Source organism: Phoxinus phoxinus, assembly GCF_949152265.1.
Source record: "Phoxinus phoxinus genome assembly, chromosome: 19".
Classification (NCBI taxonomy): Eukaryota; Metazoa; Chordata; class Actinopteri; order Cypriniformes; family Leuciscidae; genus Phoxinus; species Phoxinus phoxinus.
Window position 1 is genome coordinate 29,024,805 of NC_136894.1, and position 27,410 is coordinate 29,052,214.

General features: G+C 39.2%; 2 protein-coding genes across 4 annotated transcripts; both read left to right on the forward strand.

The window, feature by feature from the left end:
• Nucleotides 1-541: 541 nt before the first annotated feature.
• Nucleotides 542-5,630, forward strand: limd1b (LIM domains containing 1b). The gene is made up of 7 exons (XM_079591084.1): nt 542-806; nt 1,400-1,501; nt 4,385-4,452; nt 4,538-4,600; nt 4,722-4,852; nt 5,171-5,222; nt 5,350-5,630. Exons 1-7 carry the CDS (start codon nt 782-784, stop codon nt 5,428-5,430), a joined length of 522 nt encoding a protein of 173 aa, XP_079447210.1. The 5' UTR covers nt 542-781; the 3' UTR covers nt 5,431-5,630.
• On the forward strand, nt 5,614-27,395 carry recql4 (RecQ helicase-like 4). 3 transcript variants are annotated; one of them, XM_079591083.1, is made up of 25 exons: nt 5,614-5,741; nt 5,924-6,014; nt 6,241-6,274; nt 6,357-6,457; nt 6,569-6,715; nt 7,494-8,536; nt 8,624-8,723; nt 9,392-9,548; nt 9,638-9,754; nt 10,539-10,691; nt 10,791-10,883; nt 12,673-12,809; nt 13,007-13,090; nt 13,319-13,507; nt 13,584-13,766; nt 14,956-15,154; nt 15,240-15,517; nt 16,567-16,704; nt 21,462-21,711; nt 23,142-23,271; nt 23,384-23,544; nt 24,535-24,721; nt 26,337-26,502; nt 26,590-26,698; nt 27,112-27,395. In XM_079591083.1, exons 2-25 carry the CDS (start codon nt 5,931-5,933, stop codon nt 27,231-27,233), a joined length of 4,362 nt encoding a protein of 1,453 aa, XP_079447209.1. In that variant the 5' UTR covers nt 5,614-5,741; nt 5,924-5,930; the 3' UTR covers nt 27,234-27,395. The 3 variants fall into 3 exon arrangements, with proteins under 3 accessions (XP_079447209.1, XP_079447207.1, XP_079447208.1); XM_079591081.1 differs by having other exon boundaries at nt 5,616-5,741; nt 5,844-6,014; XM_079591082.1 differs by having other exon boundaries at nt 5,663-5,741; nt 5,873-6,014.
• The last annotated feature ends 15 nt before the right edge of the window (nt 27,396-27,410 follow it).

Sequence of the window (27,410 nt, forward strand, 5' to 3'; positions counted from 1 at the left end):
GATAGATAGATAGATAGATAGATAGATAGATAGATCGATGATAGATAGATCGATGATAGATAGATAGATAGATATAGATAGATAGATAGATGATATAGATGATAGATAGATAGATAGATAGATAGATAGATAGATAGATAGATAGATGATATATAGATAGATAGATATATAGATGATAGATAGATAGATAGATATATAGATGATAGATAGATAGATAGATAGATATATAGATGATAGATAGATAGATAGATAGATAGATAGATAGATAGATAGATAGATAGATAGATAGATGATATATTGATAGATATATAGATGATAGATAGATAGATAGATATATAGATAGATAGATAGATAGATAGATAGATAGATAGATAGATAGATAGATAGATAGATAGATAGATAGATAGATAGATAGATAGATAGATAGATAGATAGATAGATAGAATTAATGACAACAACAAAAATATACTCGCAGTTACTCATATCTGAACTAGACTGATGTCATCAGTGTAATATCTTAGCAGGTCCATGATGATACACAGCTGTTGGTGATATATATATCATATATCCATCAAAGGTCTTCACAGTGTCTCCTCCCTGATACACACACACACACTCACACACACACACATAGGCTACTATAACACATATAAATACACCCGCACACACTGGAGAATTCACAGTATGTTCTCCGCTTACCGCCGGAGACAGAGTCTGTCTGCAGGAGCAGGACGTCAGTGACACTTTCCCTTCCCGTCTCTGTCTGGCACACACACAGAAAATGGACACAAACTCGTTATGCTTTGGTAAGGTCCACGTCATGAATCTAATCTGTGGAGTGATTCGAAATGTTTGCATGGGTATGAATGAATGTTTTCAGTTAGACTAGTTCGATAGTTTGATTTCAGTTCAGAGGTGTAAAACTATTGATACATTATGTTACAATCGTACTCAATTAAAAGTTTAACCAGTGTTTGTTTAGTGAAAGTAAGTGAATAAAAATAAATAGGATGAATTCAGGTTGATTGGGACACTTTCCCCCCCAATCATCTCAATTGCAAAAAGTGTCTCAATAACCTCTAAATAAATGAATATCAAGCGACTTTAATTAAATATTGAATAAATATTTATATTTTTCACTTCTTTATAAACAGAATGATAAAATATAGAATCAGAGAATTTCTAATTAAAGTCAATTTGATGCTCAACCTTTTCAATCAGTTTTCTTGTGTACTGTGTGGTATGGTTTGGTAAGGGGAGCGGTACTGAAATTCATGAACCATGTTTTTTTTTTTATCATGTAAGGAATTTCCCCTGCTTTGACTATGTTTACATGCAAAACTTTTATTTCGGATTAATTGATGAATCCGAATTGTCTGTGTGTTGTCTGCTGCTGCAGGTAAGTGTGCAAAGTGCACAGGGGGCATTTATGGTGCTGATCAGGCCTGCCAAGCCATGGGACAAGTGTACCACGACAGCTGCTTCTCCTGCTGTGTCTGCGGTGAGACTCACAGCTCATGTGACAGTTCAGATGCATAGAAATATTACACAGGGAAGATGACATGAGACAAAAATATATCAATTCAAAGTTTTTTTTAAATGTAATATAGTGTACACAGATCCCCATAAACAGAGTCACTAAAGGGACAACATGGTAATGATAAATAAAGAGAATTGAGGAAACAACATATTTTTAAGAGAAAACTTAAATGTTTCTCATCGTCATGAGTAATTTTGTACCTTAGCTGTAACGATACACCAAACCCACGATTCGGTTCGCATCACGATTTTTGTTTTTTCATAAAAAAATCTCCACGTTTTCGACCTAAAAGCTGTCACAAAGAACCGGTAACAGTAATGATTATGAATATGTCAAATATAGCAAGGAGACATTTGAATTGTTTATTAATAAACAAGTGTTTTCTGTGTCGGCTGCAAAGATGAAGTTGACGATGCTGACTCGCGATCTTCGCAGTGGGCTAGTGAACGCGGCAGAGAGAAATGCACATTTCATACGGATTACATAGTTTTCTTTCGTTTTGAATTGTTCTGTTTAAAAGTATGATTTCAAGCGTTCTGTAGATAATAGATATATTTCTCAGGTCTGTGAGGCAAGTAGGCTATGCTGAGTTTCGGTTCATTTATGAGACGAGCTCCTAGTTCATGCGCCGGCGCCCGTGTCCTTGTGATATCTATTATCTGCTTTAGCCTTATTATTATTTATTAAATCCAGGCAATTGGTTGATGAAACATTGATTAAAATTAAGATACAATTAATACAAAACAACTTTCACGAGAAAGTTTCTCAGGGGAACGCAATACTTTCACGAGAGCGTAAAGTTTCTCAGGGGAACGCAATACTTTCACGAGAGCGTAAAGTTTCTCAGGGGAACGCAATACTTTCACGAGAGCGTAAAGTTTCTCAGGAGAACGCAATACTTTCACAAGAGCGTAAAGTTTCTCAGGGAAACGCAATACTTTCACAAGGGCGTAAAGTTTCTCAGGAGAACGCAATACTTTCACGAGAGCGTAAAGTTTCTCAGGGGAACGCAATACTTTCACAAGAGCGTAAAGTTTCTCAGGGGAACGCAATACTTTCACGAGAGCGTAAAGTTTCTCAGGGGAACGGAATACTTTCACAAGAGCGTAAAGTTTCTCAGGGGAACGCAATAATTTCACAAGAGCGTAAAGTTTCTCAGGGGAACGCAATACTTTCACGAGAGCGTAAAGTTTCTCAGGGGAACGGAATACTTTCACAAGAGCGTAAAGTTTCTCAGGGGAACGCAATACTTATACGAGAGCGTAAAGTTTCTCAGGGGAACGCAATACTTATACGAGAGCGTAAAGTTTCTCAGGAGAACGCAATACTTTCACATGAGCGTAAAGTTTCTCAGGGGAACGGAATACTTTCACAAGAGCGTAAAGTTTCTCAGGGGAACGCAATACTTTCACAAGAGTGTAAAGTTTCTCAGGAGAACGCAATACTTTCACAAGAGTGTAAAGTTTCTCAGGAGAACGCAATACTTTCACAAGAGCGTAAAGTTTCTCAGGGGAACGCAATACTTTCACAAGAGTGTAAAGTTTCTCAGGAGAACGCAATACTTTCACAAGAGTGTAAAGTTTCTCAGGGGAACGCAATACTTTCACAAGAGTGTAAAGTTTCTCAGGAGAACGCAATACTTTCACAAGAGCGTAAAGTTTCTCAGGGGAACGCAATACTTTCACAAGAGCGTAAAGTTTCTCAGGAGAACGCAATACTTTCACAAGAGCGTAAAGTTTCTCAGGGGAACGCAATACTTTCACAAGAGCGTAAAGTTTCTCAGGGGAACGCAATACTTTCACGAGAGCGTAAAGTTTCTCAGGGGAACGCAATACTTTCACAAGAGCGTAAAGTTTCTCAGGGGAACGCAATACTTTCACAAGAGCGTAAAGTTTCTCAGGGGAACGCAATACTTTCACAAGAGCGTAAAGTTTCTCAGGAGAACGCAATACTTTCACGAGAGCGTAAAGTTTCTCAGGGGAACGCAATACTTTCACAAGAGCGTAAAGTTTCTCAGGAGAACGCAATACTTTCACGAGAGCGTAAAGTTTCTCAGGAGAACGCAATACTTTCACGAGAGCGTAAAGTTTCTCAGGAGAACGCAATACTTTCACGAGAGCGTAAAGTTTCTCAGGTGAACGCAATACTTTCACGAGAGCGTAAAGTTTCTCAGGAGAACGCAATACTTTCACGAGAGCGTAAAGTTTCTCAGGTGAACGCAATACTTTCACGAGAGCGTAAAGTTTCTCAGGTGAACGCAATACTTTCACGAGAGCGTAAAGTTTCTCAGGGGAACGCAATACTTTCACGAGAGCGTAAAGTTTCTCAGGAGAACGCAATACTTTCACGAGAGCGTAAAGTTTCTCAGGGGAACGCAATACTTTCACGAGAGCGTAAAGTTTCTCAGGGGAACGCAATACTTTCACAAGAGCGTAAAGTTTCTCAGAGAACACAAAACTTTCACAAGAGAGCGTAAAGTTTCTCAGGGAACGCAAAACTTTCACAAGAGAGCGTAAAGTTTCTCAGGGGAACGCAATACTTTCACGAAAGAGCGTAAAGTTTCTCAGGGGAACGCAATACTTTCACGAGAGCGTAAAGTTTCTCAGGGGAACGCAATACTTTTCCGAGAGCGTAAAGTTTCTCAGGTGAACGCAATACTTTCACGAGAGCGTAAAGTTTCTCAGGGGAACACAAAACATTTGCGAGAGAACGCAAAAGCATTGACTCATCATCTTTCCTCCCATCTAACCCCCCCCCCCCCCCATGTCCCTTATTAGCTAGATTGTTGTGCAATGCTTTTACGAGAGAATAAACTCAAGATCATGTGTGTTTTCTCTTCTCTAGGCCAGAAACTAAAAGGAAAGCAGTTTTATGACTTTTCAGGACAGGTGTTCTGTGAGGAGGATTATTTGGTCTGTGGTCTGGTCTTGTTTATTAATTATTTCTTGCACTCAATGTATAGGGCAAGCGTGCTTTTAATGCTTCTTTCTTTTCTAGTATTCCAGTGTCAAGCACTTTGCAGAGGTTTGCACATCCTGTGGATATTTAATCACAGATATGGTCAGTCTGAAAGCCATTTCGAGTGTTTAATGAATCTAATGGATCATGTGGCGGGTGGAAACATTAAATAAAATGAAAATTAATGAAATAAAAATAAATAAACAGTACCTCTACCTTTTAGGTTCTCCAGGCTTTGGGAAAGTCTTTCCATCCCGACTGTTTCCGCTGTGTCATCTGTAGCGAGACGCTGGAGGGACAGCCGTTCAGTGTCGACAAACAAAACAAGATATATTGTGTGAAAGACTACCACAGGTGAAGAACATGCTGGCATATGGACACTTACAGGACACTTCACAGACAATGAATATATAATCTAATTATCAAATAATGAAAGATCTCCAAATCATTGTCAAAATCAAATATCCCATATATTTATTAAATATTTTAGCCATTCATTGGCTACCAAATTAACCCCATTTATAAGACATGAACATTTCTTCATTATCTCATTCATGTATTATGTAGTAATATTCATTTGTGTGTGCGCGCGTGTGTATGTGTGTGTGTGTGTGTGTGTGTGTGTGTGTATTGTACTTTATTATGTACTTTTACATATTTTTTCTTGAACAGGTTTCTAGCCCAGACCTGTGCTGGATGTGAACAGTTAATCCTTCCCACTGAGGTATTTTATTATTATGATTATTATGATTCTTTTCATTTTTATGTGGAAATATTTTTATGGTCATCATATTTGATCTCATACACCAGTGATCATTGAAATATTGATTTGTGTTTGTTTATGTCCACAGGGTTCAAATGAGATTGTGCGAGTGATGTCCATGGGCAAAAGCTACCATGTGGCCTGTTATGAAGGAAAAATTGACATTTAATAACTGTATAGCCTATTTAATCCAGACGGAAGAAACTCTGTTCAAAATTGTTAAATTATAAATATTCATTATTCTGTGTTTTCAGCTAAAATATGTCTCTTTTTGACATTGATATTTATATATAAGACTGGACATCTGATTTTGTAATTGTATTTAAATAAAATTAATGATGCACTGCCAATTGTGGTGGTCTATGTGGTATCACTTTGTTGAGGACTTTTATTATGACATTACCGGAAGAGGCGGAAGTCATCTTTGTTTTCAACACTGATCTGACGTTTGGCGCGTTCAGTGGAAAGTCGCAGAGTTTAGTGAGTGAGAATCAAACATAAGCTCTCTTTCATACAATAAGATAAATATTCTCTTTTATATAAGATATATATGTGTCTATAACGGACATGGTCTTTTTATAGCGAGTCTGCAATACATGTGTTCTATGAAGGAATTATAAACTTGGATGAGTTTGTATTCATATTGGTTTTCACGGATAAAGAGACCAAATGGATCGATACAATGATTTAAAAATCCTCCTGAAGAAATGGGAACAATCTTTCTTCCAAACAAACAACAGAAAGCCCAATAAGGTATCGGTTAGTGTTTTGTTGTTATGTTATGCTATCTGTAGTTTCATTATCTTGTGTTTTATTTTGTTGTGCTATGTGCTCAGTCTTATGTTGTTGTTTTTTTAATGTTATGTTGTTTTGTGTTTTCTTGTGTTGTTTACTGATGTATTATAGTTATTGTGGGTATATTCTGTCATTGACTGACATCTTTTTATGTCCTAATGTACATACATATTTTCTTTTAAAGGATGACATTGATAAAGCCCCAGAGGAGACGAGACGTAAGATTATTTTGTTGTGTTAACTTTGTTCATGTTGAGCTTTTATACTTTGTTTGTTTTAATTTTTGATTTGTGTTTGCAGAACTTTATAAAGAATATCGTTCTCTTAAAGAAGCAAAAGAAAGAAAGAGCTCAGAGGTGGAAGATCCAACAAACCCCCCGGAGAGTCACTCATCTACAACTGTGAGGATCTACTTCATTTGAACATTCATCATAAGCCGTCTTCATAGCTTCTGAAGATACGAACCGGTCATATGTGTAGATCCAGTCAATGTTTACGCTCACTGTTTTAAGGGATCTGGATGCTGGGGATCTCACCTCAACCGGAAGAATCTGCCGGCTGCTGTCCCGAAACTCTCATCGGATGATAAAGAGACGCTGAAAGCTTCAGCTCAGTACTTTGGCATGAAGTTGAAGAACAATCTTGGAGCTTTAACAAAGGTGAATTATCATGAGCTGTGTAATACTAAAAACTTAAAACTATATCTTTATATATTTTTTTAGTCTTTTGAAAATGCGATGTTTATTATTTTTTCCAGTAAAAAAAAAAAAAACAGTATTTGTTCCACACAGCTGTTGTTATCATGTACTTTCAAAAAAATAAAATAAGTAATAAATAGTCAAATAATACAATTAAAATAAATCAGTAGAAAAAGATCTCTTTAATTAAAAAATATATCATTGAAAATAATATAATTTATTTAATTATGTAATAATTAAAAAGAAAAAAATGCGAAAATTTGTACTAAATGTTTTTAGATGTTTTCGTAAAAAAAAAAAAAAGTATATAGTAGTTGTTAATGTTTATTACGGCCTATTATATGGGTAAACATGTCCACTGATTATGACTGATTTTGACAATATTTTGTATATTGTGAAATTTTAGTATTTTTTTAAACATTTAGATTGAAAATGTTAACTCATGCTGAACATAATACAGTAAAATGCATTACAAATAATCAGTCTTCATAAGTGGAAAGTAAACCATTCTATAATTTCATTAAAAAAGGTATAAATCTATAAAAAGCATTTTTGTTATATTGTTAAACATATTCTGAAACATTTACTCTGATTAGGATGTTGTAATGGCATCTTTACTGTATTGTACTTCTTGCATTTCTCAACTTAATCTATATGACATTAATGGCTGTTTTGAACAAATAATGGATCTACAATTCTTAATAAATCTTATTTTCTTGTCGCATATGCTAAATTCTAGGAACGATCATTTTCTCTGAAAAAAGCGACAACCCCTCGGCGAACGCCAACCAAACCACTGCAGGACACTCCAAACTCCAGCGCAGCGCTGACAGATGTGGAGACTCACACACCGAAGTCAGCCAACACACAACCAGACCCCAGCGCTCCTCCTGTACAGACGGCCAGCTCTGAGTTTGAGGACGAGCCATCGGATCCCTTTCCTTCCGTGACCCCCTCCAAATCCTGGTCTCCGGCTGTGGGATCCGCACACAAGAGCGTGGAAAGGCTCCAGTTCCTGAGGAAGTCCATGACCAAGAGGATTTCATCTGTGGACAGTGGCTGGCTTGCACGCTGCCAGGTCTTCGACGAGGTGGAGGAACCTCAGAAACCAGTTGCTGGGAATTCAGAGCTGACGAAAAACGATACTAGTTGTTTACCACCGACTGTTAGAAGCCAACAACAAGTGTCAACTCAGGGTCAAACATCCCCAAAGACTTCATTAGAGAAGAGTAAATCTGCCTTGTCAGAGGATGAAGCACAGAAAGGTCCTGTAGTGTCTTCAGTAAGGGACAATGTGGTGCTGGATGCAGAATTGGGCTCCCCGGGGCCTCATGGTGAACGGGTGTATAAAAAAGACACTGCAGATCTCACGGGAGATGGTGAGATGTGTTTAGAGGAGCCCAAATCTCCTGCAAAAACTAAGAAACGCAAACCCAGGGCCAAAAATCATCAAGACTCGGAGGAAAAACCACAGGTGGAAGGTGGCAAAAAAACAAAAGGTCGAAAAAGGCAAAGGGACGATGATGTGGAGGAATCTGAGGAGCCGGACGGCGGAGTGAAAAAGAGAAGGAGAACTAAGAAAGGAGAGGCGGCTGGGGAGGATCAGCCCAAAAAAGGAGGGAAGAGGAAAGGAAAAGTCGATGAGGAGGAGGATGATGCTACGAGCTCCGAGGAAAAGAAACCCCAGAAACGAGCGATTCCTCAGGAGAATCTGCTGGGAGAGGTGGATGAGGAAGAGGCCAGGGCCGCGGCGTACACGATGAAGAACACCGCCAGGGTCAAGTGGGTACCATAAGCTTGACAATAGACAATAGTAAGTTGACACGTATTTTTATGTTTTATTGATTTATCAGTGTTATCTTGAACCAGGCCTACCAAAAACACAGATGGGAACTTTGTGAGAATCAATTTGAAGAAGAAGTCCCATGTCAAAGGATTTGCTTTGCGAGGGGCCGCAATGAGGAAACAGGTCAGTCGATCTCATTTTAGATCGAACATCTTCTTTAAATGAAAAGTTTAACCAAAAATAAAAAATCTTTTTGTTGTTCTAAACCCATATAATTTACCTTCTACAGTGAAACATAAATGCAGATTTTGTTTAATATAAATTTGAGCTGCCATTTTTGCACAGTCACAGCATTTATCTACTATAGCTCTTTAAAAGAACAAAAAAGCTAATGTATATTTTCTAACGGCAAAAAATACATGTATATTACATTATAATCTTAAGATGTCATAAAATAGATTCAAGCGGTAAGTCTTTTCCCTCAATCATAGCTCTAAACTTTTGCCGTGTGACATTGTTGATGTCAAATGTGATGCATCTTGAGTTCAGGCAATTTTTTGGCAAATCACTCTTTTTTTTCTTTCTTTCTTTCTTAAAAAAATCATATCTTTTTTAATTTGTTCAAATAAATCCTAAAATAATGTTGTTAGGAACCTCTCAAACAGGGATATGATTTTTGTGTATTTATACGGATTGTCTGTCCAGAAGTATGACCAACATTAGTAAATCTGAATAATTTAAATAAATTAAATTGGTAAAAAATATATATTATTATTGTATTAAATGCTGAAACTGTTGTTTTTCATTGTGTAGTTCACGTATGTGCTTTTGTCAATGCTTTATAATTGCAGATGTACATGCAGAAGTTCCAGCTGAAGGGCGAGCGGTTTGGCGGCGGGTTCGGGAGGGGCCGGGGCCGGGGCCAGTTTGGCGGCTTCAATCGTCAGGGCGACTCATGTTACAAGTGTGGCGGGACGGGTCACTGGGCACGAGACTGTCCAGGAAGAGGTGAGACGAGGCTGTGCCGGTCACATGACTCTGCTCTCATGAATATGTGATTATGTTAATGATATCATGTGCCTGGGTTTGTGTTGCAGCTCCTGCCGTGAGTTCTGCAGAACAGCAGGAAACCCCAGTAGAGGAGGAGGAGTTTGAGCTGCCCACGCTGGAGGAAGTTGCCCGGGCGACAGGAACTCTGCGCTCAGAGCCTATTGGTGGGTCCGCATGCGTCACATGTTCACATACTGGGACAGATGCCATACTTTCTGCAGTCAGTTGTCACAAAACACCCTAGCATGATATATTGCAATATGACTTAAGGCAATAGTTAAAACAAGAAGGCTGCGATTTACTTAAATATATGTGACCCTGGTCCACAAAACATGGGTCAATTTTATGAAATTGAGATTTATACATCATACATTTATTATACTGAATAAATAAGCTTCCCATTGATGTATGTTTTGTTAGGATAGGACAATATTTGGCCGAGATACAACTATTTGAAAATCTGGAATCTGAGGGGGCAAAAAAATATAAACATTGAGAAAATCTCCTTTAAAGTTGTGCATTTATGTTCACGATTGTGCTGCATTCACTCACAGAAATACATGTTTTATATATTTACGGTAGGAAATTTACTAAATATCTTCATGGAAAATTTTCTTTACTTAATATCCTAATGATTTTTGGCATAAAAGAAAAATCGATAATTTTGACCCATACAATGTATTGTTGGCTATTGCCACAGATATACCCGTGTGACTTGTGACTGATTTTGTGATCCAGGGCCACATATGCGCTGTATGAAGCTTAGCACTGTTCATGCTCATTGACTGTTACCTGGGGAAATTTACAGTATGATTTTTCACATAGCAGTACATGTAGCAGAAAAACATTTTTGTGCAACCATCCAGAACACCAAAGAAACTGGATGGCAATGTGCAAAAACATTTAGAACAACATCATGGCAACCAATGTTTTGCTTTCTTCCCACAGTGGCTCCTCCTGTTGTGGGCGGGGACTCTTCTGAGAAGGCGGAGCAAGGGGAGGAGATTCTGCTCAACATCATCAGACCCGATTATGAGCGGCCTGCCCCTCCTCCACCTATGGAGCCGCTCTACACACCAAAGGATGATGGGAAAGTTCAAGGTACTTGAATGGTCTTTAAGAGCTTTAATGCTCAATAAAAGCTTTATTCTGTGCAAATGTCCCTATTTATTCTTTTTCTTCTCCTGTGATTTTCCACAGATGTCCCTCCAGAGGTGTACGAAGCGCTCAGAGACTTTGGTTACAAGTCCTTCAGGCCTGGCCAGGAGACGGCCATCATGAGAATCCTGTCAGGTGGGAGGAAGTTATTAGAAGCTTGAGGCATTACTGCATTTCTTTATTTCCTTTATTTGCCTTATTTTTTATAAGACAGTGGAGTGTCATGTTGGAAAAAAAACACCCCACAACTCTACATTTTCCATGTGTGTCTGTGTGAATGAGAAGCTCAGTTTGGTCTACAACACATTTTCAAGCACACGTGAGGCTCGTGTTGTTTTCAGCGTCTGCTGTTACACTGTTTAAACCTGGTATTAAAATGCTTTTTGGTCGATCGGATCACAAGTAGACGAGGGAGACACATTCCCGTTTACACCTGGTGTTTTTTGTCCACTTACAACCACTTCTGCCCTGATTTCTTTGAGGGAAGGGTCTACGGGCAGGTACATTTGTGGGGGTTTTTCCAGATCTTTCGATCTAATGGACAAAATTAACACACAATTTACATGTGAACGTGCAGAGAGACGCAGCTTTAGGCCATGTCCACACTAATACGTTTTTGTTTGAAAACAAAACCTTCCGTCCACACTGAGATGGCGTTATTATCAATGAAATCGAAGCTTTTTTGAAAACGCACTCCAAAGTGGATACATTTGAAAACGCCGTTTTCACGTTGTAGTGTGGACTGTGAAACCGGTGGTATTTAAAAACTATAATGTAAATTTAGTCATGTGACGCAGATTGTACCAATAGGTATTCATGTTTATACCAGTATTGTGCCTTTTATGTGCTATTCACTTTCACACTGTTGCTAAAAATATTCTACATTGCGCACTCTTCATATCACAGTCCTGCAAAGATGACAGAATTTACTCACATTTGCTGTCCTGCGGAAAAACTTGAGCGCAGAAGCGTTTTAGACCAAACATACGGTGACTGCGTGCGACCTGGACCGCATCATTGAGATATTTTACTAAATAAAATTATCCTGTCAGAAGAATTGATCTGAATCATCTCAGTGATCTTTTGTGGGGTTTTACGCATGCGCAGTAAAGGTATAGTGTTTTTCAAAGGTTATAGTGTAAATTTAGTGTTTTCAGGTGTTTTTCAAAAGTTTCTCATCCACACTGAAACGTCCGAAAACGCAGTTTTCAAATGTCTCCAGATTAATGTAGACGTAGCCTAAGTCGGCCGCAAGACCAGCCAAACGCTGTTGAGTGTGTGTTAGAAATCAGGATTGGTGAGAGAACATTGTGCTTGGTACATTTTTTCATCTTCAAACCAAACTTGGGTCTCCAGCCAACAAAGTTTGAATCCCGTCTGGCTAGAGCGCTTCCCATGATGTTCACACATTAGATCAGTAGATGGAGAGTAGACGTCTTTTGTTGCTGTTTCTTTGAACACATTCGACCACATGAGTGTTTCCACTACCTCTGGAAGTGGTCGAAAGTGGATAAGCTCAAAATGTTTTAGACCCGTTTACACCTGTATTTAGCATCGTCCACTTTGATCCGATCGACCAAAACGCATCTTAATACCAGGTGTAAACAGGGCCTATATGAGGACATGAACACATGAACTTCATCTCCAGAGAGTTAACTTCCCTGGCATTTACCATTTCATTTGATAAATTACTATGTGACAGAAAAAGATTCCCAAAAACCTGATTTTCATTTCAAACCACATTTGAAAGGATTTTCTGCAAATTGTTGCTGTTGATGAGACTTTAAAAAAATGTATTTTACTATGTTAAAAATTTTTTTTTTTGCTGTTCAGACAACCCCAAAAAAAAAAACCAAGTGAAGTGTGCACAAACCACTGAGTAAAGCCGGTGCTCTGATCTATTGGCGGTTTTGTTGTGGTTTAGGTCTGTCCACACTGGTAGTTCTGTCCACTGGAATGGGAAAGTCTCTGTGCTACCAGCTTCCGGCCTACCTGTACGCCCAGAGGTCAAAGTGCATCACGCTGGTGGTGTCTCCTCTGGTGTCTCTGATGGACGATCAGGTACGTCTGACTCTGCCGTGGGAATTTAATTCTTATTCATTTAATAAGCAAATGAAATGAGGCACAGTATTGCTGTTTTAATTATTATTTAACCAGATATATTGTTTAAATGAAAATTATTAAGAGCATTTAGATTAAAACATCTCGTGGAAGGTTAAAGCAGTGTTTTTGTTTCATTTTTTTCATTGTTTGTGAAGCTTTCTGGAATCCCGTCGAAGCTGAAAGCCGCGTGCATCCACTCCAACATGTCTAAGAAGCAGAGAGAGGCGGCCATTGAGAAGGTACAAGAATATGCAATACTCTTCAAATTATATGTAGCATGTCTTTTAATTGAGTAATAAAGGATATAGCGATAAACCACGTTAAGTTTTCGTTTAGTTTACAATAACAACACTGGTTCCAACCTGACGAGTAACAGCGTCACACATCAAAACATTTTGATTTTCACGTCTTGATGCATCTTTACTAGTCAGGACTCTGTCTTAGTTGTTGTCTGTTATTGTGTGTAGGTGAAGGCCGGTGAGGTGCATGTCCTGCTGTTGTCTCCTGAAGCGCTGGTCGGTGGAGGTCACTCAGGGTCAGGGTGTCTCCCCCCCGCAGACCAGCTTCCCCCGGTGGCCTTCGCCTGTATCGACGAGGCTCACTGCGTGTCTGAATGGTCGCACAACTTCCGACCCTGTTACCTGAGACTGTGCAAGGCGAGTCTCTCAAATGCTTTGGAGTTTTCTGCATTCGATCCGTGCAAAAAAAGCAATGTGAGTTTGTGTTGCGTAGGTGCTCCGGGATCGGTTGGGTGTGCGCTGTCTGTTGGGTCTCACCGCCACGGCCACTCTGTCCACAGCGCTGGACATCGCCCGACACCTGGACATCAGCGACCAGGACGGCATCGCTGTGCGCTCTGCTGCTGTACCTCACAACCTCCAGCTGTCCGTGTCCATGGACAGAGACAAAGATCAGGTGCGTTTATATGTTAGCAGTCGCACCGCAGAGCAAGTCAGATGCAACTAAACAACATGAAACCTTCAAATTTAGCTGAAAACAGCGATTATTAGGATCATAGATTATGTGGATGACTGGTTACAGTTGTTTTGGTGGGATATTTCACCGGTCATGGTCATACAGTTGTAGACATTTGACTATTGTTTTAGTTATAGTGGCATTTGAAATAATGTCTACCAAGTATCCTCACAAGATACAGGACAATTAGGCATTACGGATCACATCCAAAAAACATGGTGTCATGACAGTTTTCACACTAATTGAGACGGATTAGTTAAAAAAATTGCTTGTCCAGAAAATTCAAAACGGATGAGAAATTGAAAAGTAATGGAATAGAAATGCTACATATATTTTAATATAATTGTATTTACATATATAAACTAATAAATATATATACTAAAATATCATTGTTATTTTAGTATTATTTATAAACTGTTATACTGTTGAATATATTATAAATGCGCTTTTGTATTTTTTTGTTTTCATATATTTTTATTTAGGTTAAATTTGTTTTTATTTCATTTTTAGTTTTGAATTTTAGTACTTTGACTTAAACATTTTATTTGAGTTCGTGGCCAGAGCAACAATTTAATATTTTAATTTATTTTTAAATAATGTAAAATTTAAAATTATTAAATACACTTTAACATGGTGTTTATACGTTTTTAGTTAATGACAATATAAAAAAAAAATGTTTGCACCAAAACTACTGACCAAATCCTGGTTGTCATTATTCTTTGAATTCAACTTCAGTAAAACATCTCAAACAAAATGGATCATCGTGGTACAATATTTTGAACTTGGTTTGAGATCTTTGAGAGAGATGCATAGTTAAAAAGTGCATTTTTCATGCAGTAAATTCAGAGCTGTTACTAATGTCTCGATGTTTTCTCCATTTTCAAGAAACGGCTGAAGACGCATCTTTTTCGGCAACACCTGATCCATTAATACTAACACTTTATCTTCTATTCTATATCTATTATCTTTAAAAAAAAATACAGGTACTGCGTTAGATTAAACTCTAAGGGTCATAGCACTTTCATATTGTTGTCCTATTGTTAGTTTAACTGCTTCTATTGTTCTCATTTGTAAGTCGCTTTGGATAAAAGCGTCTGCTAAGTGAATAAATGTAAATGTTCTGCAACAGGCTCTAGTGTCTTTGCTGAAGGGCGAGCGCTTTGGCGCTCTAGAGTCGGTGATCGTGTACTGCACCAGACGAGAGGAGACGTCCCGTATCGCTGCACTGCTGCGCACCTGCCTGCAGGGGGTGGTGTTGAGAGAGTCATCCAAACCAGCGCCAAACGATGAGGACGACAACCCTGTGGGGAAGAAGAAGAAAGCTCTGGGTATAATACATGACTGTCGTGCATAACACTCCAGCTTGTTTGCTTTATTTTGAGGTGTTAACGCCATTTCTTGCCCTCAACTCAGCCAGGAAGAAGATCCGTAAGCCGCTGAAGTGGATCGCGGAAGCGTACCATGCCGGGATGTCTGCGTCAGAGAGGCGGCGAGTGCAGAATAACTTCATGTGCGGGGAGCTGCGTGTGGTGGTGGCCACCGTGGCCTTCGGGATGGGGTTGGACAAATCGGACGTGCGTGGGATCGTCCACTACAACATGCCCAAGAGCTTCGAGAGCTACGTGCAGGAGATTGGCCGAGCGGGACGTGACGGACACCCGGCGCACTGCCACCTGTTTCTAGACCCGGAGGTCTGTGCATGTGTGCTACTTTCATTCATGATTTCACAGTAGAAACAATATTTTAATGTTACTTACCGGTACATAGAAACTCGAAAAATTAGAATATCATGCAAAAGTTCATTTATTTCAGTAATTCAACTTAAAAGGTGAAACTAATATATTATATAGACTCATTACATGCAAACTGAGATATTTCAAGCCTTTATTTGGTATAATTTTGATGATTATGGCTTACAGCTTATGAAAACCTTTTGCACGATATTATCATTTTTCAAGTGTTACCTGTATAGTAAGACACATAAAAGAGGAATTATCATCAGACCTCAGAAATTAGCACAATAGCTGCTTTGGATCTAAAATCTATAATAAATTTCTACATTAATAACAAATAACAAACAGAGTTGGATCTACACACCATGAACAAACTCTATAAAATCAGTCCCAATGTTGGGAAAAGAAGTTTCTATAATTTTTTTAATCGATGGGAACAGATTATCTATACCCGTTGCCAAATAGGCCAATTCAGGATATTAGGAGAAGATCCACCAACATGTTCTTTGTGTCAAAATCCTTGATCCCTGAAGCATGTTTTATTAGACTGTGCTGGATTAGTCATTTTAGTTCCTTAAACCTATTTTATTTCAGGTTTAAGGAACATAAACAACTTAAAGAGCACTGACCTGTACCACCTGACTGCTGCAGATTCATTTCAGCGCTGATCGTTTTGACATAGAAACGCATAGATCCTAGTCTCTGGACCGAATGCAATGATTGGACAAACATTGTTTGGTCCTGAGACTTCCACAGAAGATACTGTATATGTACATGTTTAGACATTTAGACCACTTCTGTTATTGATTGCTATCAGGATGTGAAGAGTTTCAACCAGCATGACAAAAAGTGTTTATAGAACAAATCGCCTACCCTGCCTTTAAGTTTACATTTTATCATCTGATATTTATATTTTACTTCAGCTTTATTTCAGTTAACAAAATCTATTTATAATAGTTTAGTGTACAATAACTGATTTTTCTTTTTATTCTAATATTTGTGTCTAGGGTGCAGATTTGCACGAGCTTCGCAGGCACATCTACGCAGACACGGTGGATTATTATACAGTGAAGAAACTGGTGCAGAAGGTTTTTCCCGCGTGTAAATGCCGACAGATTCAGCAGAAGCAGCGAGATTGGGAACAGGTGAGACTTGAGTAATTACAAATATCTATATATCAGTGATGCGCGGGTCAATGTATAAACAACCCGCACCCGACCAACGTTTTCAACTAACCCGCCCGCAACTCGGACCACAAAAAAAATAAAAATATTGTACCCGACCCGCTTCCTGACCTGCATTTTTTTAAAGTAGTAAATGCTCATTGTAGCGTCATTGGGCCATAGGCGTAGGAACTAGGGGTGCGGGGGGGGTGTGGCCGCCCCCCATCAACCTCCCTGGCCTATAATATCCATTAATCCAGCCTGTGGAGGAGAGAAAGTTTCAGGCCCGGACGTGCTGCGCTCAGAGGTGCAGCGGCGAGAGCAGGCAGTTCTTGAGGCGGCCCATCATTCTCCATCTCTGCTGTCTAGATGCATATTATTGATGAATGCGATGTTTATGTTTCGACCCTGCTTGAAGAATTCATCAGCAGGTCAACTGAGAGAAGCCCCACTTTTGGAAAAGTGTGAAAGCCCTTAGGAGCGCAAACTGTTTTTTTTCTGAATGCTGTATGATATCGCCTAGTGTTATGTAATAAAGGCTTGATTTATTCATTTATTTAATTTCATTTTCTTAACAATTCGCCTTTGGCTAAGCCACGCCCTAGAATGTAGATTGACCAATCACAGCGCAGCCAAGAACGAGCTCCACAGAGGGTCCGACACTTTTTCACGGCGCTCCATTGACTTCAACGCAGGCGGCTCATATTTTTGGTCTCGGCAGGCTATTACATCGTCGTTTTATTAAAAATATGTTTAAACGTTGTGCCTGGGGCATTTGCAACACAGATACGCGTTTCCCAGAGAGGTTGGAGGGGGGTGTCCGTTTTTTTCCCTTCCCAAAACCGAAGTTAAATCCTGACAAGTGTCGTCTTTGGATTAAACTGTGTGGACGTCCTCAGTCAGCGAAACCCCTCAAGATCAACAACACACTTTTGTCTCTAAGATACATTTAGCTTTTAACCTTACTGTGAAGTTATACTAGTTAGACAGTTTTATGCTGGTTTATGATTTCGGTTCTCCACCCTAATTGTTGATACGCTAGCACATGCTGCTAATAAATACAGCTTTATACTCGCGTAGTCCGTTTGCTTTGTAAATAATAACGATTATAGAAGTGAATAGAGACCTACCCAGCTTTGCATGAACAGTGTTTCTCCTGATATTGTGAGTCTCAGCCTCCGTCTCCATTAGGATATGCGCTGGTTCAGTTTTTGACTGTGACCGTTATGCTCTTGCCTCTCTTGAATATAACCTTCAAACGCACACTGCAGACACTTGTGCCTACTTCTATCGGACACTTTATTTGCTGCTTTATAAAAGTTTGATAAAATGTCAGCAGGAAGAGCGGTCACAGCATAAGCCATGTTGATACCAAACCAGAGCCCAGATGAAGTTGTCGGAGGTAGCAACAGTAACTAAGGGGGGCGGGGCTTAGCCAAAGGTGAATTAACCCTTATGTGCTGTTGGGGCTGTTTTCAGCCACTATGGGGTATTTTTGAGTCTTATTTTGGCCATAACTTTTTCCGTGTTTCAGCAAATGGAATGATTTTTGGTGACAAAGCTTATTTTTACACATATTTTAGGAAAATGCTTTGAAAATTTTCAAAAACTTAACAGTACACTCTGGGCAAATTCACTACCCTTTCGTTATGTTCGTGGCTGAAAACAGCCACTACTTTAAACTGCTGTAAAAATTGATCAGATAAATATTTTTTTGCCATTTTTTTTTCATAAATCTATTAATCAACATCAGTCCTGTTCAAAACTACTAAATGTTTTTAAAAAAATCAAGATTTTAACTCTTTAATTGCCAAATTCATAAATTATGACACTGATTTGGGAGGGGAAAAAACACAAAATTACTTATTTTCAATATAAAATGTGATTGTGGACTGGATTTTTTTTTACCTTTTATCACAGTCTTGGACATGTCAAAGATTAGAAACAACATTGGTTTTGATGCATTGTTAGTTTTTGTGCAGCATCAGATTTTAACTTTTTCTCCCTCATTTACTGTTCGTGGCTGTTTCTGGCTTTTACATGGAGTTATATGGAGTATAATAGCATAATAAAGTGTGTGTGTGTGTGTGTGTGTGTGTGTGTGTGTGTGTGTGTGTGTGTGTGTGTGTGTGTGTGTGTGTGTGTGTGTGTGTGTGTGTGTGTGTGTGTGTGTGAGAGAGAACTCACCTTGATGCGTCTGAGAAAATCAAAATATGCACTTCAGAACTACATGGAGTAAACAAAAACAAAGTAAGTGTATTTATGCATCTGCCTTTTGATAATGAGAAATGCAGACTAAACAAAAACAAAGCAAGTGGATTTGAACACTTGCATGCAAGCCTGCTGGTCATTTGATGGTGAGAAGAGCAGGCAACATGAGAAAGGGCTTGACTTGTAGTGAAGTTTTAGAGATGATCATGCAGCCTGACCCGTCCAGCGAGCTGCAGGATGTATTGTCTTCTCCCTCTGACACCACAGACTCAGGAGAGGCAGATCCTGATTTGGATGTGGCACCCTCATCATCCTCTCTAGCTTCCACTGAAGGCGAGGGGGATTCGGAAGATCCTGGGTCTGGGTGGATTGGGAGAAACGGCGAAGTGTGGTTTTCCACCAACGCGAAGACAACTCCCTTTCTTCAGCCTGCCAGAGGCGTGACTCCAGGGCCGACGAGATGATTGACCTCATTGTCAGCATGACCAACCTCCAAAACGCAGAGCTCTGCTGATTTCTTGAATCTTGAGAGGGACATGGTGGCTCTAAAAATCGCACGACCACTGCGATCATCCCACAGGCAACGTGTGGACTCCCCTCTGGACCTGTAGACGCCGGCCAAAATCAGTAGCCCCATGTATGCACGGAGATCTGTGGAGTCCACCCCGGTCCAGTTTCTCATTGTGCGGCGCCCGTAAAAAACAGATTGAACACAGAATCGATGTTCTGGACCCTTGCGATGGCATAGCGCGTCGGCCATGAAGTCACGCCTCTGGCAGGCTGAAGAAAGGGAGTTGTCTCCGGGTTGGTGGAAAACCACACTTCGCCGTTTCTCCCAATCCACCCAGACCCAGGATCCTCCGAATCCTCCTCGCCTTCAGTGGAAGCTAGAGAGGATGATGAGGGTGCCACATCCAAATCAGGATCTGCCTCTCCTGAGTCTGTGGTGTCAGAGGGAGAAGACAATACATCCTGCAGCTCGCTGGAGGGGTCGGGCTGCATGATCATCTCTAAAACTTCACTACAAGTCAAGCCCTTTCTCATGTTGCCTGCTCTTCTCACCATCAAATGACCAGCAGGCTTGCATGCAAGTGTTCAAATCCACTTGCTTTGTTTTTGTTTAGTCTGCATTTCTCATTATCAAAAGGCAGATGCATAAATACACTTATTTTGTTTTTGTTTACTCCATGTAGTTCTGAGGTGCATATTTTGATTTTCTCAGACGCATCAAGGTGAGTTCTCTCTCACACACACACACACACACACACACACACACACACACACACACACACACACACACACACACACACACACACACACACACACACACACACACTTTATTATGCTATTATACTCCATATAACTCCATGTAAAAGCCAGAAAAGAAGCTTTTTTTTGCACAGGCCTATCTAAAGGGTTAATGGTGCCACCTGGTTATCAACAGTAAAAATTACAAATTTTACCTCTTCCCAACAGGGAAAACCACCAACAATCAAAAATGCATGATTTTATGGTGTCATGGCTTTGCAATCAAAAAATGTGGTTATAATGGAAGTCAATGGGGCAAAAACAGCCACGAACAGTAAATGAGGGAGAAAAAGTAAAAATCTGATGCTGCACAAAAACTAACAATGCATCAAAACCAATGTTGTTTCTAATCTTTGACATGTCCAAGACTGTGATAAAAGGTAAAAAAAAATCCAGTCCACAATCACATTTTATATTGAAAATAAGTAATTTTGTGTTTTTTCCCCTCCCAAATCAGTGACATAATTTATGAATTTGGCAATTAAAGAGTTAAAATCTTGATTTTTTTAAAAACATTTAGTAGTTTTGAACAGGACTGATGTTGATTAATAGATTTATGCAAAAAAAATGGCAAAAAAATATTTATCTGATCAATTTTTACAGCAGTTTAAAGTAGTGGCTGTTTTCAGCCACGAACATAACGAAAGGATGGGAATTTGAACAATGCACAAGGGTTAAGATGAAACAATTAAGAAGAAGAAAGCCTCTCCCCCTACTTTCCCAACAAAAATCCCGCCCCCTCTCAGAAAATACATAAAACTGACATTACTGAGCTATATGCGTTTAAAAGTAGCCTAATAAAATGGCACAATGGCATTGCTTAGGTCAACGCGTTGGGAAATCGGGCATTTTGTCCCCCGTCAGCTTTTATTCAAAAGTTAATAACGCTCAACATTCAAAAGGTAAATAAGGATTTCCCACTTTCATCTCTCCCTGCAGACTGAGCTCGTGCATCATCTTCGCACCAGTTATTCAGCCAATAAAGCGTAAGCCTATGTATTTCATAGAAAATTGTGTCTAGTACTATATAAATTACAAAGGTTTAATTGGCATCTTTATTTCAAACGACCCGACCGACCGCGACCCGAATATCATTAAAAATATTTTTGAATGACTCGTGACCGCATCCACCCGCTTATTTTGGATCAACCCGCGCATCAATGATATATATATGTATGTGTGTGTGAGTTGTGTTGAGGTCTAGATGTCCCTCCCTGTAGGCTGCAGAAGTGTCTGACAGTGAGTTACTGGAGATGGAGGTTTGTGAGGACACTGATTCACACCAGCAGAGGAGCGAGACAGTGACTCCCACTGAACAACAGACACACACTCCACAACCAACACAGACAGCAGAGGAGAGCGACGGCGGCCTGAAGCTGAGCGACGAGTGTTTACAGCGGCCATGTCACACACACGAGAGAGCCATTCCCATGCAGGAGACCGTGGAGGCCCTCGACATCACGGAAGAGAGTGAGAAGACTTACAAAAACATCAGTTTTTTTTATATTTTTGAGGGTAGACGACATATTTGAAGGGATCGATCTCCTAAAAATCATTCACTCGCCCTCCTGTGTTTTAAAAATCTTCATCTAGGAATTGAATGACGTCTCATTGATTAAAATATTTATCCACCTCACAAGTTATTGCAATATACAGTAGGCAAAATTTGAAGTGGATCAAAAAAGGTAATCAAAGACAAGGGTATTGTTCAAAATTCATGTATAACTTTGATGAAAGGTTTTGATCCACTTAACTACTGTAATTTATTCTGATCTTGCCAAAAATTGCATAAAAATACACTAGGATTCTTTTATGAATGGAAAGTTCAAAAGAACAGCATTTATTTTAAATAGGTGATTAAACCCCTTATATTGGCATAATACAGCCATTACATATTTCAAACAGTAATATCCTATACTAAACCTAAACTAATCTTGACAAACTATATATCATTTGAAAGCTTACAATCTCTAGTTTTCATTTTTGTTCTAAATTAATTACAGAAGAGCCGTAATTTATCAATTTGCAACAAGAATATGTTCATACTCCTAAGGCGTGTTCAGACCTTTATTTTTAAATAGTGATGAACATGAAAAATCATGAAAGAATGGTAGAAACCTCAGTTTGTTTTCATGCCAAGAGTTCAGAAAATAGCATCCATTCAATTATTTTAGAAAAAAAGGTCTGAAAATGTTTTGAATATAAAGAAAAAACTAATAGATTCAGCACTAGTGATGTGGCAGCGAGCTATAATGCACATACATGTTCATTTTGTGTTTCTTAGAGGTTGAATTCATTCAAAATCTGCCAAACTTCCAATACTGCTTCTGAATAGGATGTCTACTTCATAAATTGTATGAAAATTGTAAAAATAATGGTTCAGATCACTCAAACGACATCCTTATATGGGCAGTAATGTCAACTAGTGGGAAAGTGTGGTACTGCGCACAAACTAAATCTCGCTGAAAGCTTATTTTTTGAGATACAGTATCAACCTAAAATTTGAAACACAACTTGTTCAGATTTTTGGCCATTGATTTTTTTGCAGTTTTAGAGTCCACCAGGTTTTGAAATTATATATTTTATATAAAATATGAATAATAAAATTTTTAACGTTGTACATTTTCATAAACTTAAACTTCTATAACTTTTTTCTGTTTAACTTTCTTAATTTATTTCACTTCTACAATCTGGCAAATGTCTTCTTTAAAACAAGACCAATCTTACATCTATTATTCCAAAGCTTTCTTGAATTACAACCATTTAAGTTCGGAGTGTGCATTTTCATGTCTATAAAAAAAAAGGGGGTGCCGCTTTTAAACATTGTCAATGTGATTTTTTTGGGTGAACTATTCCAAATGAAATATGGCGTGTGTGTGTGTGTGTGTGTGTGTGTGTAGGTCTGGAGACTCTGTTGTGTTACCTGGAGCTTCATCCTCAGCAGTGGGTGGAGCTTCTCCATCCGACTCTCTCCGTCTGCAAGCTGCAGTGTTACGGCGGTCCACAACAACTGCGCAAAATCACCAAACTGTACGTCACACTCTCACAGCATAGTCTATACGAGCTCTTCAACGTCACACTCACAGCATGGTCTATACGAGCTCTTCAGTGGTGTGTGTGTGGTAAATCTGCGTGTGGTTAGGTGTCCTCCGGTCGCTGTGACGCTGGCGAGGAAACGCATGGCGGGGGAGCGTGTGGAGTCATGTGACGCGCTGGAGTTTGACGTGGTGGAGCTGGCGGACACTATGGGATGGCAGCTTCCTCTGGTGAAGAGAGGTCTGAGACAGCTGCAGTGGGGCTCAGGTGAGAGAGATACAGACAGCTAGCTTCATTCTGATGATCTGACCTCTACGATACACATCTATCTGCCTTCCCCTAACTGTCATGAAATAGAGTTTATGGCAGCAATAAAGATTTGATTAGAAGATTAATAAACAAATAATAAATTATTAAACGTGGACTGGAAACAATTTTCTAGGTTTCAAACCTCTGTTATCTTTTATTATGTAGTATTCTGTTTGGTTTGGTTCTATTCTATTATGTTTTGTGCTTTTCTGTTCTATTTTATTTTACTCTATTCTATTCTATTATGTTTAAGTCAATTATTTTGCGCACTATTCTTTTTTTGTTATATTCTATTATGCTGTGTTCCTTTTTTCCTATATTATATTCTATATTTTATTTTATTATGTTGTATTCTACTATTCTATTATGTTGTGTGCTTTTATTTTATTTGACTCTATTCTATTATGTTGCCCTTTCCATTCTATTTTACTCTTCTGTTCTATTATAATTGTTTTATTATATCCTATTATGTTCTACTCTAAAAATAGCATAGCATAATATAATAAAATAAAACAGAATAGTTATTCTATTTTTTATGTTGTTGTATTGTCCAATCTATTAATTATGACAATTTTATTTGACTCTATTCTGTTCTTTTCTATTATTTTGCACTCTATTATGTTGTTCTATTTTATTATGTTGTATTATATTATATTGTTTCTACTATTCTATTGTTGTGTGCTTGCTTTTCTTTTCCATTTTATTTTACTCTGTTCTATTATTTTATCCTTTACTGTTCAATTTTATTTTGCTCTATTCTGTTCTATTTAGTTTTATTCTATTGTTTAGCATATTCTATTAAAGTGATTCTATTTTTAAATCACTCTAATTGAATCACTCTAAAGGTGTGATTCTGCCTTTCTGTTCTGTTTTATTCTGTTCTATTTTATTCTGTTGTATTCCGTTCTGTTGTGTTTTCTGATGTTGTGTGTGACGTGATCTCCTCAGGCTCGTACGGCACAGGCAGGAGTGGTGTTCACGTGGAGTTCTCAGCGCTGTCCTTCTACTTCCGCTCGTATGGTGACCTGACGCCGGACGAGCTGGACGCGGTCGGAGCGTTTCTTCACGGGAGAGTGATGGCGCAGGAGAGGACTCAGCTGTACCAGCTCAAAACCTGCTTCAGAGCCTTCCGCAGGTCAGACCCGTCACACACACTCCACGTCGTCACGATGATCTCAGCACTTAGGCGTCTGTATTGGAAGCCGCTTTTGATAAAAGCATCTAATAAATGCATAAATGAATTATCCAGCTGACTTATAGCAGTTTTAAAGTGCCACAGGTTTTAAGAAAAGCAGCACGCCTTCTTCCAAAAACATTTACCGACCCCAAACTTTTGAACAGTAGTGTATTTTAAAAATATTGCTGTCTTTCACTCATAGGGCCCTATTTTAATGATATGAAACGCAAGTATCAAACGCGAAACACAAGTAACTTTGTGGGCGGAGCCGCTGTTGCTATTATACCGGCGGGATAAATTAATCGCCTGACGCCCGACGCAAATCTAAAATGTGTTGGTCTGAAGCTCTACATTACTCATAGGTGTGGTTTGGGCGTAACGTGAAATAAACCAATCAGAGCGTCCTCTCACATTCCCTTTAAGAGCAGGCGCGCTTGTTCCGTGGCGGATCGCTATTATAACGGCGGATTTGCCGGCGCACGCCAGGAGAGGTTCACAGCCGAGGAGACCGACGTTCTCGTCAGGGCCGTAAAACACACAGAAGTGACATTGTATGAGGATGATGGAGAAACCCACACAAATTAGCTTCGGTTAAACAGGCTTATAATAATTTGGATAAATGTGTAAGCTAGATTTATTTTTCCACATCTTCACAGACACAACAATGATTTCCCTCGTATGTTAATATTTTTCCTTGTAATAATGTATGATTTACAAAAATGAAAACTGCTGCGTCTGTTTAGATTAGAGAATCAAAGTGTGTGTGTTGTTCACACGCTACATAATGGCCAAGCATGCGCCCTTAAAATAGCATATGACTAAAGGCCCTTTCACACTGGACGCGATTTTGACGCACGAATAATTCGCGCGATGGTTTTATTTTTTGATCAGCTGTTGTGTAATGAGTGCTTACACACCGAACGCGAATGTGCTGCGGCGAAAAAACGACTTATTTTTTTTCCGCTTCGATGTCGATTTTTTTTTAACTTTTTCGGTGACAGAAAAGGCTTCAGCCAATCACACACAGTGGATTGTTTATTTGATTGCATGTAAACGTAGCCCTCACCTCAGCAGACTGCCAGACGCTGCTCCGGACCGATTGGTTCCCTGAAGTTAGTGGTTTGTCTCGTCAGATACTGTCTGAACGAGCTCCTCAAATTGTCCCTATTTCGCACACAAACTATTCGGTTTTTCGTTTCGCTTTTTCGTGTACGCGTCCGGTGTGAAAGGGCCTTAACGCGCAACACGCCACTGTCTTTAGATTGGGTTTTTCTGGTCAGTGGCGAAATTGTTTTCTCAAACTGCAAAATAGCTCCAGGGAGCGTTTGCGCCGGAACACGCCTCCTCTTATTTTCACTCAGACGTTTTTTACACCATATATTGTACAATTAAAACACTTTATACCCAAATGTAAAAAAAATAACTTGAATCAATGAACAGCATTAATAAAGCCCCAGTCTTACAGATCATTAACTAAAAAAAGTTGTTTTAGGGTTTAGTTACCCTTTCAGGGAATGGCATCATCCTTAATATCTCTTCCTGTATGTGTATGTGTGTGTGTGTGTGTGTGCAGCGTTGCGTACCGTAACTGCAGTCTGTGTATGGATGATCTGGAGGAGAGCAGGAGTCACGATCTCAAAGAGCTGCTGCGCGATTACTTTGACAAGAGGAGAAACCTGGACCTGAGCAAACCCTATCAGGAGGAGGAGGATGAGGAGGAAGAGCTCAACAAATGCAAGGTGTGATCTTGAGCGGATGTTTACATCTCTGAATCCTCACGTGTGGATGCTGGTTTTAATCTGGTGTGTGTTGTGTTGTGTCCTCAGATGAGGGACTGGGAAGGTCAGATCTGTGCCGACATCAGAGGTTTCCTGTGCAGTCGCAGCGATGAGAAGTTCTCCGGTCGAGCCGTGGCCAGAATACTCCACGGCATCGGTGTGTGTTTCCTCTGATATTGTTCTCAACTAGGAGCGTGTGATATGTATCTTCAATGATAATATCCTAAGTGTTGTTTTAACAAAGTGAAAGCTAACATTATGGAGTATGTAGAAAACTAGAGCTGCATGATTAATCGTTAAAAGATGAAGTGTAAATTAATATAAAGGCACTTCTGCAGTAAAAAGCCTTATTTTTTATTATATGTCACTTTGTTTTTCAGTGGCATTGCATACATAGGTTGTCATTTCTACATTTAAAGGTGCAAAAGTTCTGATATGATTTTTGTTTCATTTTTTACATCACAAAAACAAACAGGGGTGTGTAGACTTTTTATATCCACATATATCCCAGAAGATTTGTCATCGTGGTTTTATTTGAGAAGTTCAGCATGTGCTTGTTTCCTCCTGCAGGAAGTCCGTGTTATCCAGCGCAGGTGTACGGACGCGACCGCAGATACTGGAGGAAATACATTCAGTTTGATTTCAATGAGATCATTCGTTTAGCCACTCAGGAGATCATTAGAACGAGGTAACAAGACGCCCTGATCACATGATCACCTGTGGCAAACTCAAACTACAATCTGTATTTATTTATTTGTGATGTTTGTCGTTATTTTTTAAATGTTCACATGTTGTGTTCGATGACTTTATACACAATAAAGACTGTTTTCTGGTAAATCAGAGTGAGATCTGTAATAACGTCAGTTGTG

What these genes read in the sequence shown, in the direction of transcription:
- limd1b (XM_079591084.1), top strand. Translation starts at nt 782, where the DNA reads ATGGACACAAACTCGTTATGCTTTG. An exon ending in CTTCTCCTGCTGTGTCTGCG is followed by an intron (nt 1,502 to 4,384) that starts GTGAGACTCACA and finishes TCTCTTCTCTAG; the next exon opens with GCCAGAAACTAAAAGGAAAG. An exon ending in TGTGTGAAAGACTACCACAG is followed by an intron (nt 4,853 to 5,170) that starts GTGAAGAACATG and finishes TTTCTTGAACAG; the next exon opens with GTTTCTAGCCCAGACCTGTG.
- recql4 (XM_079591083.1), top strand. Translation starts at nt 5,931, where the DNA reads ATGGATCGATACAATGATTTAAAAATCCTCCTGAAGAAATGGGAACAA. An exon ending in TGGACAGAGACAAAGATCAG is followed by an intron (nt 13,767 to 14,955) that starts GTGCGTTTATAT and finishes GTTCTGCAACAG; the next exon opens with GCTCTAGTGTCTTTGCTGAA. An exon ending in GAAGAAGAAGAAAGCTCTGG is followed by an intron (nt 15,155 to 15,239) that starts GTATAATACATG and finishes CCCTCAACTCAG; the next exon opens with CCAGGAAGAAGATCCGTAAG.